This window comes from Monodelphis domestica, chromosome 4, assembly GCF_027887165.1.
Source record: "Monodelphis domestica isolate mMonDom1 chromosome 4, mMonDom1.pri, whole genome shotgun sequence".
Lineage (NCBI taxonomy): Eukaryota > Metazoa > Chordata > Mammalia > Didelphimorphia > Didelphidae > Monodelphis > Monodelphis domestica.
Genome location: NC_077230.1, coordinates 434,764,659 through 434,785,456, shown reverse-complemented (window position 1 = coordinate 434,785,456; position 20,798 = coordinate 434,764,659). Strand labels below are relative to the sequence as shown.

At 39.3% G+C, this 20,798-nt stretch overlaps 1 protein-coding gene across 5 annotated transcripts in view; it reads right to left on the bottom strand.

Moving 5' to 3' along the window:
* Nucleotides 1–20,798, bottom strand: part of LOC100023417 (zinc finger protein 420-like) — a 621,149-nt gene that overhangs the window by 6,712 nt on the left and 593,639 nt on the right. For 2 of the 5 annotated variants that reach the window (XM_056825665.1, XM_056825666.1), the window contains 3 exons: nucleotides 15,510–15,636; nucleotides 13,823–13,918; nucleotides 1,483–12,901 (listed from right to left, as the gene is read on the bottom strand). In XM_056825665.1, the coding sequence (XP_056681643.1) occupies nucleotides 10,881–12,901; nucleotides 13,823–13,918; nucleotides 15,510–15,636 (2,244 nt within the window). In that variant the 3' untranslated portion in view covers nucleotides 1,483–10,880. The other 3 variants (XR_008918200.1, XM_056825668.1, XM_056825669.1) reach the window with 3 other exon arrangements.

Genomic DNA, 20,798 nt, shown 5'->3' with positions numbered 1-20,798 from the left:
GGCAGAGAGAGAACATCAGAGGGCTCTGGGCAGAAAGAGGAGGAAGAACTCTAACAGGAATTCAGAGGAAAGAAAGGAAATGCCACATTTTTGTCTACACGGTGGGGTAAAATCCTATGGGTTGTTCCAAAATCTTCCACATTCCTGTCTCATCCTGCCTGTGGTTCTCTTCCTTTCATCTCCTAGAGCAGTGTTGGTGAAGACGTGGCACGCCAGCGGAGCCGGCAATCAAGGGGCTGCTCTATTCCCCTCCTCCTAGAGCCCCAGGACATTTTTTGTATGTCCTACCCCTCTGTCCAGCTACCCAAAGCAAGCCCTTTCTCTCTCAGCTCACTCCTGAAATTGGGGGGCTCACAGATGCCCTGAATTTGCCCTCTGGGCACTCAGACTCAAAAGAGGTTCCCCAACAAAGTGAGAATATTCTCTCCCTCCTGACAGATAATTGTTGTGCCTGAGGTTGGAACATAAAATAAAACTCACCTGGTTGATCTCAACTGCTACATGGTCAGGGTTGGCTGTGGCCATCAGTGTGGGATGTATAGGGATGTGTAAAGTCAGGGTCCTAGTTATAGGGTGTTGATTTCTGGGGGGATCTTCCCCCCTCATCCTTTGGGGAGCTGTTTATCATGTCACTTGCAGAAAATGTGACATTGTCAGTGTCATCAGGGGGAGCCTCCGATGTCCCACAAGGAGAGATCTCCTGCCCCAAATACAAATTAGCATCTGCAATTACCACTGATTAATAAGAACTCTCTAATGGAAACATCTTAAGGGCAATGAGGAATGCCAACTGAGCTGTCAGGAGCAGCTGAACAAGAAAGTTTCTCGTGCCCTTGGGGAGAGAGATGAGAACGTCAGACTGGGACATGCCAAGAAGGGGAGGGAGAGCCATGAACCAGCCTCACAAGGGAGGCCTCCGATGCCTCCATCCTGCCCAAGTCATTGGCAACTGGTTCCATAGTGTCTGGATTGCTGTACTTAGAGAAAAGAAAATCTGAGTTCATATTCTGTCTCAGACACTAATGCTTGTGTAACCCTGGACAAGCACTTAACCTCTGCCAGCTTCAGCTTCTTCATTTGTCAAATGGGGACAGAAGAGCACCTCCCTCACCCTATGGTTGTGAAGACCAAATGGAGCATCACCCTAGTACAAAGCCCATTTGAATAAGAATCTCCTCCATGGTGGAAATTGATTACTTGGGCTACTCAAGGCAATGTTAGACTTGGCAGATAAAAGGTCTGAGGCCTCTTCTTCCCATTCTTGTCCTTACCCAAGGAGATTTAAAAGTTAACATTTTAGTAGCACATATTGAGCATGTTGAGAACTTTGAGAGCTGAACCAAAAGCTCAGAGGGGTCACCATGCGCCATTTCTAATACATGCATACTGTAAAGGTTAAAATTATAGTTGAGACTGAAAAAAATCAAAATTTAAATGGTTGCCGGGGAAACCCCAAATAATAAAATACCCAAGTCAGCTGCGAAATTTTTATGGTGATTTAATTACAACAGGAGGAAGAAGAAAATGTGCGAGGGAGAGCGAGAGAGGGAGAGAAGGAAAGAGGGAGTGAAGGAAAGGAGTTTAACTCAGAACCACTCTGGCTCAGGCTGAACCAAAGAGGGCTTTAAGGCCTTGGATAGCCAAGGCAGGGAAAGAGGTCAGTCATCACTCACGTGACCAATCTGAAGGAAAGCAGTCTTCCTAAACTAAGAAGGGAGGAAAAATGTAGTTTCCAAGACCTGATTCTGTTATTCCAAGTATCTCCATTGTTATTGATCAGGAAATAGCTAAATCAGATCTTCTAAAGAATGGTCTGATTAGGGTGGAGTAGTTTTGAAATTTACATTTCAGATTTTTTCCTGCTGGGCCTCCTTCCTGGAACATTGGAAAAGGCTATGGAAAGAGACCCAGGAACATACTTTTTAAAAACCCTTACCTTCTGCCTTAAAATCTGTGGTAGAGGCATGTGATGTTGTGGAGGAGAGAAAATGGAAAAGTCTGCAGCAGTGCTGGAGAAGCCCACACTGCTGAACTGTTGATCAAGGAGGACATTCTAATTGGAATGGTGCCCAGGATGGACCATTTAAAAGGGAACAGACAAGCTGAGGAACGTGGTCTCTTGCCCTTGGGACTGAAAGGAGGAAGGACAGAAAAGTCCTGCTCTCTGGTTTCTCCCTACAGTATTCAAGTGACTGAATCTTCAAACCTGTTGGCCAATTTCCCCAAACCTGGACTCTATTCTACCATCCTCCAACTTAGGAATTATTTTAGGATTAGGGAAACCCCAAACCCTCTCTCCCCTCAACTCCCCTACTTTCCCCCTTCTAAATAAACTCCTTTTGTTTAAAGTTATTAAAAAGTTATCTGTCTGTTATAGCAAGATACTCACTCAAAGCAGATTTCCAGTGATACCAACTGTAGAACTAATTTGATGGGGGAAGGGAGGAGGGAGGTAGGAAAGAAGGAGGAGGGAAGGAAGGGAGGGGGTAGGCAGTTCTGATCTTTAATTCATCATCTCTCAGAGTAATTCCATAATACAGGGGAGACAATGGGGGCAAAGTGACTTGCCCAGGGTCACACAGCTAGGAAGTGTCTGAGGCTAGATTTGAACCCAGGACCTCCGATTTCTAGGCCTGGCTCTCAATCCACTGAGTCATCCAGCTACCCCTATTGCTAATATTCAAGAGAGCAATTTCATGTAAATGAGGAATCACAGACAACAAGGGAGTTATTTGGCAGACTCCAAGAATGGGAATGTCCTTATGGAAAGAAGCATGAGTTGGGGGGGGGGGGAATCCATTCCTATTCATTCTGGGTTACCTTCTCTTTTTCATGGGAAAATGATGTGGGGTAGAACTTCTCTTCTATTGCCTCTGAACTCAGACCCCACCCACTGAAGGCAACCCCTAGTAAATGATCAGAAGATGGCTTAAGTTAGACAGGGAGAGTGTGGCTTTACGGGACACAATTTTACCCATGCTTCTGCTGTCATTGCCTCTGCTGGTTCAGATCATCATGGCCCTAGGCAGCCATAGCAGGAAGGTCAGCAGTAAGAGGAGTCAAAATAGGGAAATATTGAAGGGAATTTGCACTTGTTGGAGACAAGCCAAGGACTGACTCTGGATAAGAGTGGATGCAATTTTTTATTGATGTAATACTGGCATCAAGCTGTGGTCCATACTGCCACTACTGATGGAGATTATGCTGAAATGTTTTAGCTTACATTTGAACTTAAAAAAACACAACTTTTTTTAAACCCTTCCCTTCCTTCCTAGAATAAGGACTACAGATTGGAATTCTAAGGCAGAAGAGCGGTAAGGGCTAGGCAATGGGAATTAAGTGATTTGCCTAGTCACACAGCTAGGAAGTGTCTGAGGCAAGGTTTGAACCCAGGACCTCCCGTCTCTAAGCCTGGCTCTCCATCCACTGAGCCACCCAGTTGCCCCCTTATATATCTGTTCTAGTCAGCTAAATGTCTTGGAAAACTGTCTGGTTAGTGCCTTCACTTCCTATCCCCACTCATTTGTAAATCTTCAGTCTAACTTCTGGCTTTGATCATTTTAACTCAAACTTCCCTCTACAAAGTTAACAATTATCCATTGCTTGCTCAGTTGGTTAAACGTTTCTCAATCTTAATCGTGGAAACATGGACTAATATTTTTAAGTTAATTAATTAAAAAAATTAGATGAATATTCTTTCCCAATGAGGGTTTGGTGACTGTGTTTGCTTCTGATTCTGTCACACGTCTCGTTGCTCTTTGTCTTCTTTTGTTGGATTTTTATCCAGGTCATGTCCACTCAAGAGATGTTCCCCAAGGTTCTGTCCTCTTTGGCTAAGAAATAAAGGTGCTGTTCCTACTTTTGTACACATGGATCTTTTCCGGACCTAGTAATATGATTCTGAGTCAAAGGGCGCACAGTTTAATGACTTAGGAGACAGGAGACCAAACTGCTTTCCAGAAGAGCAACAAGAAAATCACAGCTACATTAGCAGTGCATCAGCAGTAGCTGCCATGCTATCAGTCAGGTCTTGGGCTTTCCATTGCAGCATTATGCCTAAAGCAGTGCATCCCAGGGCTTTTGCCCATTTGGGAAGGCTCTCAAGTATGCTGGCCACCATCTTGGCACAACTGAGCATCAGAGTTGAACTTTGCAGAGAACCAAAAGATACCACTTGAACAAGTGAGCTTCGTGGCTACAGCTGAAGATGTGGGGCTGCCAAACAAACACACCAACCTCCACTCTTCAGTTTTAAAGGCTTGTTTTCTTGTTACTGTCTAAAGTGTTGGGCACTTAAGAGGGCTAACAATGAAGAAATCATCCTGACAATCACCTCATCCCCCCAACTTAGGCTGAGCAGAGGGAAATTTCCTCTTCCTTTTGGGTTATCTCCTTATCTCTGAGCCCCACATGGGCACTTGAACAGAGGTGTTCATAACCGGTCATGTGGTTTAAGAGTAACTTCTGAGAGGATTTATGCCTAATGCTGAACCCTTTTTTTCTTAATATTACTGTGTTTGATAAGAGCTTGGTAATTTTCAAGTCTTTCTCCATTCCTTTGTTCTGACAATTCTTGGAATGCTCTGTACCCCAGAGCAGCTTCTAAAACTGAGATAACGGAGATGGTGAGCCCCATCTTGTCTAGTGAAAAGAAACTAGTGTTGGCCAAATATATATAGGGAGCATCTTTGAGTCCCTCATTGAAGTAAACTGAGAAGGTCACACTTAACCAAGATTCATCTAATTTCTTCATCTAGATATTGGGATCCTGTGGTCAGGCAGGGATCTCCTCATTAGGCAGCCACCCATTAGAGATGTCTTGGGGAGGGCTGAATAATGAAATCCCAAAATTATATTTAAGGAATCAAGATGCTGAATGTCTTTGGTCACCTAAGAGAGAGCAGTGACCAATTAAACTATTGGTTATTGCTAGCCTGACCAATACATTGATTTTCTTACTGGAACCCAGTCTCTCAGAATTTTTAACCATCTTAGTTGGTGAAGCACAAAGGGAATACACTCCAAGATACTTTTTGCCAGACTTATTAGAAACCTCATCCTATCATCTTTGGGGCCCAAATGGAGATTTCATTGATGACATAAATTATAGACTTGACAGGTTTCCTTCCCGTTCCTGACAATCAGATCATCTCTCAGCAAGATGTATGTTTTATGTGTACTTGTGTTAACAAATTTTTTCATACATATTAATGACTTAAAACCAGGCCACTGTCGGGTAGATAGTAGTTTTCTATGGCCCAACTCAAGAGTCAGCAACATATATGTTTTAAGGGAGAAATCTCTTTAAAAAATTTTTTTAGAAGAAAGTAGTCTTCACTGTCTTGTTTGCCTTTATTTCTGGTTATTGAAAAATCCTTATTTTGTCTTTTGTGTATGTCTGTGAGCTTTTCTACTTGTTATTCAGCTTGTAGGGCATGAGACCAAAAAGCGTTTGCCCTTAGCCTAAAAAAAAACCCAGCCTGCTGGACTAAGTTAGGGTTTGTTTGGGGCACTTTTTAGAACACTTTTATAAAAATTTGGAAATGAATGGAAAATTTAAATCCCAGCTATATCTTCTGAACTGACTTCTAAGACACTGTCAAGGGTTAAAACGTTTCTAATGGCTTTTGTGATATTAATAATTGTCCAGGAATGCTGGGATTAAGCTAACAAAGCAGGGACAGATGCCTGGAAATAACTTTGAAATGTTCCTGATACAAGAAAAAATTGTGTGCTGAGTAGAAACGTCTCTACATTGTATAATCCCAGAGACCTGCCCTTCCCCTTTCCTTGAAGTACTATATAAGCCATCATCTCTCTGCACACATATTCGTGTGACTCCTCTCTCTCAGTGGAAATAAGCATCTGCCACAGAGCTCTATCTCTGGTTTCTGAGTCTGACAATATTAACATTTTAGGGAAGATCTTCCCAGCAGGATTGGGAAATAGCACCCCTGAGGAAAGTGAACAGCTTTCAGGAAAGTGTCCAAGGAGAAATTTGGAGTGTTAAATGAAGAGCATTCTATACAGGACACTTCCTGGGAGCTGGAAAGACTGAGGAAAAGCTTAATTTAGTGTGTGTGTGTGTGTGTGGTTTCTTTGAGTAAGAGCAAGATGCTTATCTGCAAGGGAAAGATATTATCATTGGCAGCTTGGCTAAGTAGTGACAATGCCCTGTAAATAAAGAGAAAAAAAGAATCCCCAGATTTAGCCACTCCATTAGTCTTTTAGCTAGGGTCCCCTGAACAGGAAACAGCATTTATTAAAGCCCTTATGTTTTTTTAATGTCCTCTTTCTTTCACTCTCCATGGATATATAATCCAGTCTTAATCCACATTAATTAATAGTCTCCCAGCCAGCTAAACCTCATGGTCTCTCAGTGAGAGAAGAGGAAAATAAGGAGTGTATATTTCAAAGATAAATTTTTTTTCTCATCTTCTCCCCAGATTCTCTCTTCACCTCCTTCTTTTTCCACCAGTTTTAGTTGAAGATGAAAAAAAATTGTTTTAACTCAGGGAAACAGGGTCTTTCTTTTCCACTTTTGAGACAATCACTTTAATTGGAAGACTATTTCAAATACTAATCATTTGTAAACATATTTAGTTGGGTCCCCAAACTAAAGTTTGTGATATCTGCTCTCTGAAAGTATTCTGTAGCCCTCCCAATATCTGCTATCAGGGCACTATGGCTAAAACTACGGAAGTAAACTTCTTTAAGGCATATTTTGATCAAGATTTACCTAAATACTATCAATTCTGAAAATGCAAACATTTTAGAAATTAATGCTTTTAAGAGTTGGAATGGACAACTCTTAGCTTGTGACAACCTTGTCTTCAAGGAATCTTGAGATCAACTCTTTCCCTGACTATTAAAACAAAACTAAAAAGACAAAGATTTTGAATTGGTTTTGCCTCTTTCCTAGGAGTTGGTTAAAGAAGATAATCAAACTGCCAGTCTAAAAACCAGACAAATGTACATCTCTATAAGCAAAGGTGTTTATTTCCATTGAGAAATTTCAGAAACCTATATATATGGGAGGGGTCCACTCCCTGCCAAAAAAACTGAAGGAGGTTTCAGGTTTACATACTCTTTCAAGAAAAAGGAAAGGAGTGATCTCTTAAGATTCGATAATAAGGAAATTTTCTACCCAGCTCAAGAAATATACTGTCAGTCTTTTGTAATGTGCATCAGCATGGGACTCAGGTAAAGTATGGGCACTCTTCAGGACATGTTGATCTTTTGGGGCCAAAACATTGCAAAATAGGCATACATCACCATTCTATAATCTTGATGTTCTAAAGCAATTAAAAATATCACAAGAGTCATTAGAAACTTGTTAACCCATAACCTTCCCCCATTTTGGTTGAGGGACAATCTGCCCCCCCCACCCACCCATGGCAAAAGAGGAAAAACTTGGTGGGAAAGAATTTTTGGTCATTGTCTGCGGTGAGTATCTTGACACAGTATCCATGAAAACATTAAGAAACTGAAAAGAACTCAATATGAGTGTGCAGTAAAACAAAGGCCAATCATGAATATCAACATTAACATCAAGTATCTTTGCATTTAAGTCTTCCATCCCCATCCATCCAAGGTCCACACATTTTCATTCTGATCTCAATGTTTTGTGAGGTGGTTTTATCTTCAAAACATCTTCTCTCAGACATCCCAAGACAGGTAATTAGTCCATCCTTTAAATTTTTACTTCTTCAATAAGTAGTTGAGATGATAGGAACTATCCCAAACCTTGGGGTTCTGATCTTATTTAACCACAGAACCAATCAGTTAAAATTCACAGATTTTCCATTTTTCCATGCTGATTAGAATAATTTACACTTAACGTCCAGGATTATCTAATCTGTTGCTTTTTCAAAACTTCTCATTCCGATTCCTTATGAGCAGATGCTATCAGATGCCCTGTGTACACTGGTGTTCAGGTAAGAGTGACAGCTGGCAATCCAGCCATGCAGTAGCATTTCCACTTCATAGCCAGACTTGGGAATAATCAGATGGGAATATTCCTATTCACATAAGTTGGAAGGATCCTATCTCAGCTGTGCTGATTGTCCTCTCAATTTTTCCCAGAAAAGGAGCTCCAACTTGAGGTCACAGTTTTTCTGGGTTTTGTTATCGATATGGCCAATTATGCTGATGACTTCCTCATATAGAACCACTCCTGCATTTATCATTGCACACCAGATAATGTTGTATGTCCTTGTGACATAATGATGTAATCTCACTGCTAGGATTTTATTTAAATTTTAGCATCAATGTTCCTTAGGAAGATTGGTCTATAGTTCTCTGTTTTAGCTTTTTGATTTGGGTAACAGTACCATATCTGTGTCATAAAAAAAGCTTTGGAAGGATTCCTTCTTCCCTTATTTTCCCAAATACTTTAGGTAGTATTGGTGTTTTTTTGTTTTGAATGTTTTCCCTTCTCCAAAAGTTCTGACAGTTAAATATTTCTACATTCCCCTAATTTGCTTATACTCTCACCTTTTATATCTAAATCATATATCCATGGTGACCTTATCTTGGCATAGGCATGAGATATTGACCTAATTTTTACCATACTGTTTTCCAGTTTTCCAATCAGTTTTTGTTAAATACTGAGTCCTTATCCCAAAATCTGGTATCTTTGGATTTATGAAATACTAGAGTGCTAAGGTCATTTACCCCTAGATCTACCATTCTATTTCTTAGACAGTACCAAATTATCTTGATGATTACTGCTTTATAATACAATTTAAGATATGATGCTACTAGTACACCATTCCTCACATTTTTTCTTAGTTCCCTTGTTATTCTTGATCTTTTCTTTTTCCAGAAGAGTTTTGATATTTTTTCTAGTTCTCTAAAAGAGCTTTTTGGTAGTTTCATTGGTATAGTACTGAATAAGTAAATTAAGTTAGATAAGATTTTCATTTTTATTATATTAGTGCAGCCTGCCCATGAGCAACTAATGTTTTTCTAATTATTTAGATCAGACTTTATTTGTGTGAAAACTGTTTTGTAATTGTGTTCATATAACTCCTGTGGGTTTTTTTTGGCAAATAAATTGCTAAGCATTATCTATTGTCTATGGATATTTTAAATGGAATTTCTCTATCTCTTGCTGCTGGACTTTGCTGGAAATATATAAAAATTATGATGATTTATGTGGATTTATTTTGTATCCTATAACTTTACTGAAGTTATTATTTCAACAAAATTTTAGTTGGTTCTCCAGGATTCTCCAAGTAGACCATAATATCATCCACAACGAGTGATAGTTGTTTCCTCATCTTCTACTTTAATTCCTTAAATTTATTTTCCTTCTCTTATTGCTAAAGTTAATATTTCTAGTACAATATTAAATAACAGTGGTGAGTGATAATGGCCATCTTTGCTTCACTCCTGATCTTACTTGGATGACTTCTAACTTATCTGCATTGCAGATGACAGTTGCTGATGGTTTTAGATGGGTTTTATTCATTACTTTAAGGAAAGGACATATGCTTTCTAATCGGTTATAAAAAAATAACTTTACCTTCCATCTTAGAATTGTGACAAGGAAATCACTTTAAAAGACTGATATATATTAATTTAAGGTCACCAAGGAATTCAGCTATGTAATTCCTAAATGAAAACTCAAGTCAGCAGTCAACCTTTTATGGAGTTTAATTACAAACAGGAGGAAGAAAGATATTAGAGATAGAGAGAGAGAAAAGGGGAGAAAAGGTAATAGGACTTAATACCCCTTCTGTTTAGGCTGGGCCAAAAGGCCCAAGCCCTTAGATAGCTGAGGCAAAGAAAAGAGATCAGTCCCTATCACTCACGTGACCAAAATGGAGAAACAGTCTCAGGGGCCTCCACCTCCAGCTTCCTTCAGAGCCAGCTTCTCAGAGCACAACCTCTCAAAGCAAAACCTCTCCAACCATCTCCCCGGTCCTCAGACCCTCCTATCTTTAAGCAAAATATCCAAGTTCCCTCCCCTCAGTTCTCACATCTACCAATCACTGTCCATGTCTTCCCTGTGCCAATGGTGGCTCTAGCTTAACCCAGGACCGCCCAGAGGTCTCTGGCTTTGCACATGTCTGCTGAAGGTCATATTCTCAAATAATTAAATCTTGATCCTTTGCTACAGCCCTTCCTAAATCCTGTTACCCTGAGTAGGGTGGAGATTGGAATAATTAAATTTTGATCTATGCTGCAGCCCTTCCTAAATCCTGTTAGGACTGAGTAGGGTGTAGATTGTAATTTCCAAGACCTGGTTCTGTCATTCCAAGTATCTCTATTGTATCAATTCTAAAATCAATCATGACTCAAAGAACTTCCTGTTCTATGCTTAAGCATAGGTCAAAGCTCTTTCCATTGTTCAGCAAAAGGTTTCTGTCCTAAAATAATCTTAAGAAGGGAGGAGGAGGAACCTCTCATGCCAATGGGGTTCACATTCCAATAGAGTTCCCACTATCAGTAAGAAATTTTCCAAGTATGAAATTTCCCAATGGTGAAATTTCCAACATTTATAAGTCTAAGAAATTTTAAGGTTTACAGAATCCATACTGTGTATTGGTTCCAAGGCAGAAGAGCAGTAAGGGCTAGACCATGGGGGTCAAGTGACTTGCCCAGGGTCACATAGCTTGGAAGTGTTTGTGGGCATATTTGAACCTAGGACCTCCCATCTCTAGGCCTGGCTCTCAATCCACTGAGCTACCCAGCTGCCCCCCACACAGTTTACATACTTAAGGTTTCTCTCCAGTGTAGATTCTCTGATGTGTAGCAAAATTGCTCCTTCGTTTGAAAGTTTTTCCACAGTGATTACATTTATATGGGTTTTCGCCAGTGTGGATTCTCTGATGTGCAACAAGATAGCGTCTCTCTTTGAAAGCTTTTCCACACTATTTACATTCATAAGGTTTCTCTCCAGTGTGGATTCTCTGATGTTTAGTAAAAGAGTTCCTATGTGTGAAAGCCTTTCCACACTGTTTACATTCATAAGGTTTCTCTCCAGTGTGGATTCTCTGATGTGTAGTAAGATGGATCCTTTGTCTGAAAGCTTTTCCACAGTGATTACATTTATATGGCTTTTCGCCAGTGTGGATTCTCTGATGTGCAACAAGAGAGCGCCTCTCTGTAAAAGTCTTTCCACAGTATTGACATTCATGAGGTTTCTCTCCAGTATGGATTCTCTGATGTTTAGTAAAAGAGTCCCTATGTATGAAAGCTTTTCCACATTGTTCACATTCATAAGGTTTCTCTCCAGTGTGTATTCTCTGATGCTCAACAACAGAGCGCCTGTCTGTGAGAGTCTTTCCACACTGTTTACATTCATAAGGATTCTCTCCAGTGTGGATTCTCTGATGTTTAGTAAAAGAGTTCCTATGTGTGAAAGCCTTTCCACATTGTTTACATTCATAAGGTTTCTCTCCAGTGTGGATTCTCTGATGTGTAGTAAGATGGATCCTTTGTCTGAAAGCTTTTCCACAGTGATTACATTTATATGGCTTTTCACCAGTGTGGATTCTCTGATGTGCAACAAGAGAGCGCCTCTCTGTAAAAGTCTTTCCACAGTATTGACATTCATAAGGTTTCTCTCCAGTATGGATTCTCTGATGTTTAGTAAAAGAGTCCCTATGTATGAAAGCTTTTCCACATTGTTCACATTCATAAGGTTTCTCTCCAGTGTGGATTCTCTGATGCTCAACAACAGAGCGCCTGTCTCTGAGAGTTTTTCCACACTCTTTACATTCATAAGGTTTCTCTCCAGTGTGGATTCTCTGATGTCTATCAAGCTGGGAACTATCTGTGAAAGGTTTTCCACACTCTTTACATTCATAAGGTTTCTCTCTAGTGTGGATTCTCTGATGTTTAGTAAAAGAGTTCCCATGTGTGAAAGCCTTTCCACACTGTTTACATTCATAAGGTTTCTCTCCAGTGTGGATTCTCTGATGTTTAGTAAGAGAGTCCTTCTGTGTGAAAGCCTTTCCACACTGTTTACATTCATAAGGTTTCTCTCCAGTGTGAATTCTCTGATGTGTAGCAAGATTGTTCCTCCATCTGAAAGCCTTTCCACAGTGATTACATTCATATGGTTTTTCTCCAGTGTGGATTCTCTGATGTGCAATAAGAGAGCGTCTCTCTGTTAAGGTCTTTCCACAGTATTGACATTCATAAGATTTCTCTCCAGCATGGAATCTCTGACGTGCAACAAGACTGTTCCTCTGACTGAAAGTCTTTCCACCATCTTTACATTCATGGGGTTTTTCTCCAGTGTGGATTCTCTGATGTTCAATAAAAGAGCCCAACTCTGTGAAAGTGTTTCCACACTGTTTATATTCATAAGGATTTTCTACAGTGTAGATTCTCTGATCAGAAGCAAGATGGTCCCTCTCAGTAAAAATCTTTCCACATTGCTTACATTCATGAGGTTTCTCTCCACAGTGGATTATTTGATGTACAGCACTCTCAGAGTTCTGACTGGAAGGTCTCCTACTGTTATTACTCACACAAACCATCTTTACATATTTACTTTTTGGATGTTTAATGAGTTCTAAATGACAGACAAAGCCCATTCTCCCTAGGTTGCCTTTATACATGGGCATTTCAGGAGATTTCCCAGAGGACTGAATAAGACATTCTTCAGGAAAGCATATGCTATATTTACTATCCTGACAACACTCATTCCCGGAGGTCAATTTTGTATACCGATTTAGCACTAAATTTTGGTGGAATTTCTCTGCAGTTTCATCAAATTCACAGTCACTCTTTGTATTTGTATTTACCTTCATATCAGAGTCACAGATTTCTCTCAAAATGAAGTTGCAGGGAACCTCAGTCATGAATCTTTGAGGACCACATACTTCCACACAATGGCTCAATTTTTCAAACATCTCCTTCACTTCAAAATGAGTCTTTGCCTCTGAAGAAAACAAATAATGATATTAACACAGGAGGAAGAAGGACACACACACACACAGAAATATATGTTCTTTCTTCTGATGGCAGAAAGTCAATAATTTTTATTCTATTTCCACAAACAAAAAGGAGTTTTGAAACTTAAACAAGCAGAACCTGTATTTACATACACTATTTGGTCATATCTGCAAAATGGATAATTTTAGAAATACTTTCATATGCAATAACAATGAAACCTTACAACGGACCTGTGACATAGGAGGGTACAAGAACCTTATCATACTTTGCAACTCATATAAACTTATCTTTACTCATGAATGGATAAATGACCTGATCAACTTCCTGGCTACTAGACCACAACACAAACCCTGTGCCTGAGCAAGTATTGTCCACAGTCTTTCTTCATTATCCATTCTATCTTTCTTAAAAAGCTATGCTTTTATCAGTCTCAAATTTTGTGAATCTCAGGTAACCTTCCAGATACTCTGTTTTAATCATTTTAGATGCACTATCACATTGTCATTCTGGTAAATTTTATATGCTAAGCTGAGAAACAACTTTACTCATTAATTCTTATGTATTAATTTTCAAAGTGGAACATAAGTTTCCTTCTTTTCTATATAGATGGAGATATCATGTCATTTAGTGCAAACATAGTAAATATACATATATATATATATATATATATATATATATATATATATATATATATATATATATATATATATATATATATATATATATATATATATATATATATACATACTGAGTCTCTTCCATCCTCCCATCTCCCATCCCATTTCAGAAAATGAAAAGCATGATTTGGAAATAGCCTGCCAGCCCCCAAGTCTAGTACTCTCTTCACTACAACAGATAAAATTGTTTGGGATAATAGGCTTTATATGCCTCTTTTCACCTCACTCACCTGGACAGAAGCTCCTTGGACAATCTTGCTCTAGCAGACATGGTGCTTCCCCTTGCTGAAAACAGGAGATAACATTTTCTCTAGGAACTAGAAGCCCTGGCCATAAGAAAGAGGGAAAGAATTAGCAGAGAAAAATAAAGAATATGGTCTTCTTAACAGCATGCAAGTAAGGCCTACAGAATGCTTTCTGTTATATTCACTGTTTGGGACATTTGCAGGAGAGCAGAGATCATGGAACCTATTTGCAATCAGAAAATTCCATATTTATTTACCTCTTGTAATAGAAGGATAGGCACATTCCACAATTTCCACTATTTACAAATTAAAGGCAGCTGGTAGCAAAGGGGTAAAAGAAAAGAACTTGGGAGTCTGAAAAACAAATTGAATTGATCGTCAGAGGGATGGCAAGTAGATGCTCTTGGGCAAGTTATTTAACCTCTGTTTGCCTCAGTTGCCTCAACTATGAAATGAGGACAACAAGAGTACCAAACTCATAGGAATGTAATTAAATGAATGAACTCCTTTACCCAGAAGAGGGCACAGAGCAGGTATTTTAAAGTGTTTATTCCCTTCCCTTCCATTCCAAACATGTGGCCTGCAATTTGAGAAAAGAGTGAAGGAGGAATAGGGATAAACTCACTAGACTAAGCAGAATTAGGGGCTGTGAGCTACACTTTTGCAATTCTTTTAAAATTTTATTTTCATATTATTTATTTTTGTAAGCGAATAATCAGAAAACCACAATCTCAAAACAAATGCCCAAATAAACAGCTGAATAATTGTATTCTTTCAGTTAGATTCCAACTCCAAAAGTTCTTTATCTGGAGCCATTCTGTCAAACGTCCCTCAGAATTGTACTGGATCATTGTATTGCTGAGACTAGCCAAGTCTACCAGAGTTGACCATTCCACAATATTACTGGTACTGTGTACAATGTTATCCTAGCTCTGCTTGTTTCACTCTGTATCAGTTCATGTCAGAATTTCAGGTCTTTCTTCAATCATCCCATTTATCACTTCTTAAAGCACAATAGTATTCCATTACCATTACATACCACAATTTGTTCAGCCATTCTTCAACTGATAGACATCACTTCAATTTCCAATTGTTTGTTACCACCAAAACATCAATAACCAATGTTTTCCTACATGTAAGTCCTTCAGATTTTTCTGATCTTTTTGGGGTAGAGACCTAGTAATGGTATTGCATGATCAAAAGGATTGCATCATTTTGACACTTGTGTAATAATTTCAAATCACTATCCAGAATGGATGGATCAGCAATGTATTACATGTCCCAATTTTTCCACATTCATTCCAATGTTTCTAATTTTACTTTACTGTTATGTTAGCCAATCCAGAAGGGGTGAGGTGGTAACTCAGAGGGCTTTTAACTTACTTCTCTAATCAAGAGGGATTTAAAATATGTTTCCATATGTTTAATAAGTGATCTGAAAACTGCTTATTCATAACCTTTAATCATTTGTTAATTAGGGAAAGACCTGGATTCTTATTAATTTAACTTTTTTTTTTCAAATACAAAGCAGACAGGAGCAGAACCTAGGGCAAATATTAGCACTTTTCCTCTTTTAATCACACAAAAAGGCTCAAAATCCTATATATTTGGCTTGGAATGAAGACATTTCCTTAATGAGTGTTTCAGGGTCAACAGAAGAAATGGTCCGTACCCACAGAGAGTAGATTCTGCACATTCTCCAGCATGACCTCCAGGTACAGCTGTTGCTGAGAATGGTCCAACAAGACCCATTCTTCCTGCGTGATGTCCACAGTTACATCCTTGACTGTTATTGATCCCTAAATCAGCAAAAGTAATGAGGCACAGATCAGAACCTTCAGAATCCAACTAGTACAACCCTCATCAAATAACTGAAAGAAACTGAAACACAGAAAGGATTTACTCAAGCTCCTAAAGTGTATGAGTGGCAGAGCCAGCAGTGGAGACCAACCATTCAGAACCCAATGGAATACTGACAAAGGCATTTCGTGTCTAAAGTGAGAATATTAGAGGAATAAACCCTGTAGTAGTGAGTTACTCTGAAATGCTTTCCGCTATGTAAACAGGGGGCTGGGAAGTCCTCTCTGAGTGAGGTGGGCTATTCTGTAGAGTAGAAAGAAAGGAGGTGATCTGAAATTCCTCCTCATCCCAAGTGTCAGAATTGATCTGGTAACAACATTTTTTTCAAGAGTTTCTGAGAAAGTAGCATATACTGTGTATTCTAGGGGGAAAATATTACCAGTGAATAATGAGAAAACAAAGACAAAGGAATTTTTATTTCATCTTCAAAAAGGCTGAAATACTATTATCTAGGTAAAATCATAAAGAGAATTCCATAGTTATATCGGATCAGACACTTACTCGAGCTACATGAAGATGTGCAATAATGTGTTATATTGAGAATTAGGGGAACCACTGGTTAGGATGTGCCATAGCAAAACATGTTTCTGGAATATATTCAGTCATTTTATATTCAGGTACACAAAGAGAAAAGTTAAATATGAGGAGGAAAGGAAAGGGCAATCATCTCTTTTTTTTTAATTGCTTACTTTTTTAAAAGATGATTTATTTATTAAGAATATTTTCCCATGGTTCCATGAGTCATAATTTTTCAATCCCCATTCCTGGAGCTGATGAACAATTCCTCTGAATTATACATTTATCATTGTTCAAAACTGATTTCCATTTATTCATATTTGCAATAGAGTGATTTTTTAACTCCAAAACCCCAATCATATCCCTATCGAACCACATGATCAATCATGTCATATTTCTGCTCCACAGTTCCTTCTCTGGATGTGGAGCACACTCTTTCTTAGATGTTCTTCAGGATTGTCCTGGATCATTGTATTCCTATTAGTAGAAACATCTATTAAATAGGATCATCCCACAATGTATCAGTCTCTGTGTGCAATGTTCTCCTGGTTCTGCTCATTTTTCTCTGCATCAATTCCTGGAGGTCTTTATAGTTCACATGGAAATCGTCCAGTTCACCATTCCTTTCATCACATTGTATTCCATCACCATCAGATAGCACAATTTGTTCAGGCATTCCCCCATCGAGGGACACCCCACTCTTCCAATTTTTTGCCACCAGACTTTGGCTATTGATATTTATATATAAACATTTTTACTTATTATGTCTTTGGGGTACAATCCCTAGCAGTGGTATACTGGATCAAAGGACAGGCAGTCTTTTAAAGCCCTTTGGGCATAGTTGCAAATTGCCTTCCAGAATGGCTGGACCAATTGACAACTATTGCAGCAGTGCATTAGAGTCCCAATTTTACCAAAACCCCTCCATCACTTATCCCTTTCCTTTGCTGCCATATTGGCCAGTCTGCTAAGAGTCAGGTGGTACCTCAATATATTTTTTTTATTTGCATTTCTCTAATCAGGAGGGATTTAGAACACTTTTTCATGTGCTTATTGTTTGGGTTTCTTCATGTGAAAACTGCCTGTTCATGTCCATTGTCCAATTATCAAATGAGGAATGGCTTGTTTTGGGGGTAAATTTGACTTTATATTTTGGGGACATTAAACCTTTGTCAGAGGCTTGTTACACAGATTTTCCCCCAACTCATTGTTTTCCTTCTAATTTGGGTTTCACTGGTTTAGTTTGTACAAATTCTTTTTAATTTGATGTAATCAAAATCATTCATTTTACAACTTGTCATTCTCTCTATCTCTTGCTTGGTCTTAAATTCCTTCCTTTCCCACAGATCTGACAGGTATTCCATTCTATCTTCACCTAATTCATTCATGATTTTATTCTTTATATTTCAGTCATTTGCACATTTTGAAGTAATCTTGGTATAGGGTGTGAGATGTTGATCTAGACCTGATTTTCCCATACCAGTTTCAATGATCCCAGCAGTTTTTGTCAGATAGTGAATTCTTGTGCCAAAAGCTGCGATCTTTCGATTTATCTAACGCTAGCTTCTAAGGTCATTTACCTTTAGTCTATTCCATTGATTCACCTTTGTGAATCTTGAAATTTCTCAGACTTGCGAATGTTAAAAATTTCCCCATCGGGGAATTCTCCATTGCAACAATTCCCTACTGGGAACATTCCCCATTTTGACAGTGAGAACTCCACTTGGATCAAAAATGGGAGGACCTCTACTCCACCCGTACTTAGAACTGCTTTAGGGGAGAAAATTCCTTGCTAAACAATGAAAGTACTTAAACCCATACTTATAATGAGGCAAAAAGTTCTTTAAGCCATGCCTATTTTTAGAAGTAATACAAAGGGGTGCTAAGTACCTATAAAGGTCAGGCAACTTGCGAATTTACAAGGAGCAAAGAGGTGAAAACTTATTCAGAAGTTTTTTCTGGTTCAAACTTACTAAAGGGATTAGTCAACTCAGCTGTGTTTTTTCTGGTTCAAACTTACTAAAGGGATTAGTCGACTGATCTGTGAATTCAGAATGGGCTGTCCTTTGGAAAACATCTACTGTGATTGGTAGATGGAAGAACTTGGGGGAGGTGACATAGGAGAAAACCCCCTATATAAGAAAAAGGCAGCCTGCTAAAGGGGAGATCTTTTGAGGCTCTTGAGAAGGAGTCTCTTGAGAGACAGATTATAAGGAGGTTGTTGAAAGAAGGGTAATCTCTAAGGAGGTTTCTCAAGGGAGACAGTCTCTGGCTGGAACTCCCTTTGAGGAGTCTCTGTCTCTATCGGGTCTCTCTCGGGACAGTTAGCTGGGAAAGGCTGCCTTGAAGGGGTCTCTCTCGGGACTCTCTCGGGGACATTCAGATTGAGGATTGAGCTGGTGAAGTCAGCTGAGATGGAGCTGGCCTGGTGTCATTAGAATCCTTGCTTGGACTGATCTTGTGGTGAGTGATTAAGGACTGACTGATTCTCTCTCTCTTAAGACTCAAGTCTAGGCCATGTTGGCTTAAGGCCCTTCATACTTATTCCTTTCTCTCTCTCTCTCTCTCTCTCTCTCTCTCCCTCTCTCTCTCTCTCTCTCTCTCTCTCTCTCTCTCTCTCTCTCTCTCTCTCTCTCTCTCTCTTTCTCTCTCATTCCTCATTGTATTATTAATTAAATTCTCTATAAACACAGTTGACTTGGGTATATTCATAATCGGGAATAATTCCCTGGTGACCACCTTATATTTGATTTAAAACAAGACACTGGTGAAAACATATTTCCTGCAGTCACAATTTACTCACCCACTCTTATATCTACTACAATTTATATCTTCCACTATTTTACTCACTACAGTTTACAACCTCAACTATTGTCACAGTTATGTCTCCAACTCTTTTAAATTTAACACCTTTCAGGCTCTTAGTCAGTAATATAGTTTTTCATAATCAATGCTAACCTAAATTGTGAAAGTTACTAATAGCCTCATAATTAATTTTTAGTTCTTACAATTGGCCACCAGCCTTCTTAACTAATACAAAGCTTTAATCTGTGTGTCACCTGATTCATATGTGTTTCTTGTACACAAGTATATAGGATTCTGTTTTTTATATAGTATGGGATTCTGGTTTTTAATCCACTCTGCTATCTGCTTCTGTTTAATTGGTGAGTTCATCCCATTCACATTCAGTGGTTATGATTACCGAGTATTGCCCTTCATCCTATGCTATATTCCCTATCTTACTGTTCCTCCTTACAAGTATTTTGCTTTTTGTCACATCCCCCTACTCCCCCATCTGTAAGGGGTAAAAATTATAGTTGAACTGAATAATTGAGAGTATGGTAGGAGGCAGAATCAAGATGGCGGCATAGAAGGAGCAGAAGTTCAGAACTCTGAATACCCTTCCTTACCGATCACAAACTGAATGCTCCTAGGGGACTGAAAAATCAAAATTAACAAGACAGAGCCAAGGAACCCTCCAGCTGGACTTAATTCAAAAGGTACACCCCCCGAAAAGCTGGAATCCAAGAACACTTGGGTTTAAGGGGAAGACAGAAGGAAGGTCCCAGGACCCATCCCCCCTGCCATTTAGAGCAATGAGACTCCAGTGGCAGCGTGAACTTCTGGGCGGGCAAAGGTGCTGGTCTGGGGGTGTATTTTGTGGGCAGGGCTATGCAAAGACCAACACCTAGAGAGGGAGCATAGACCTGGCAGCCTGGCCAAAGCTGTGGATATCCTCCATAGTTGCTCTAGTCTTCCAGGAGGTTTAGGACACATCCAGCCCAACTAACCTGAACTTAATACCATCAAACGGATCCAGAACTCAGGGAAGCCAAGGCTCCACACCCATTCTCATTGACTGCTGGACTTTAATCCAATCAAAAGCCTCCAGAGGACAGGGAAGCTCAAACCCCCAACAACCAGAGACTACACCTAGAAATCTTCTGTTAAAGCTCCAAGAGGGGAGACTGACAGAAGTCCCCAAAACAAAAAAAATGAGAGGTGCAAGAGTACAAATACGGGGAGTAAAAAAGGGGTGAATTTGAGCAAACAACAGAAAAAGAAGAAACTACAATAGACAGCTTCTATTCACCAAATGGAACAGAGGGGGAGAGATCAACAAACGATAAATCAGAAATCCCAGCGAATCGGATACAGGCTGTGGAAAAACTCAAAACACAATTAAGAGAGGCTGAAGACAATTGGGAAAAGAACTTAAAAATTAAGATAAGTCATCTGGAAACAGAGGCCCTTGAACTAAAACAAGGAAATTGTGTCTTGAAAGCCAAAATCAACCAGCTGGAAAATGAGGTAAAGGAGATGAAAGATGAGACAAAGGAGTTGAAAGATGAGGTAAAGAGGATGAAAGATGACCTTCAAAGAAAATCAGACCAGGAGGAAAAGGATGACCAAAAAGCCAGGGAAGAAATCCAGTCTTTAAGAACCAGAATACAACAGCTGGAATTAAGTGACCTCACAAGCCAGCAGGACACTATAAAACAAAATGAAAAGAATGAAAAAATTGAGGAAAATATGAAGCATCTCATTCACAAAACAGACAATTTAGAAAATCATTCGAGAAAAG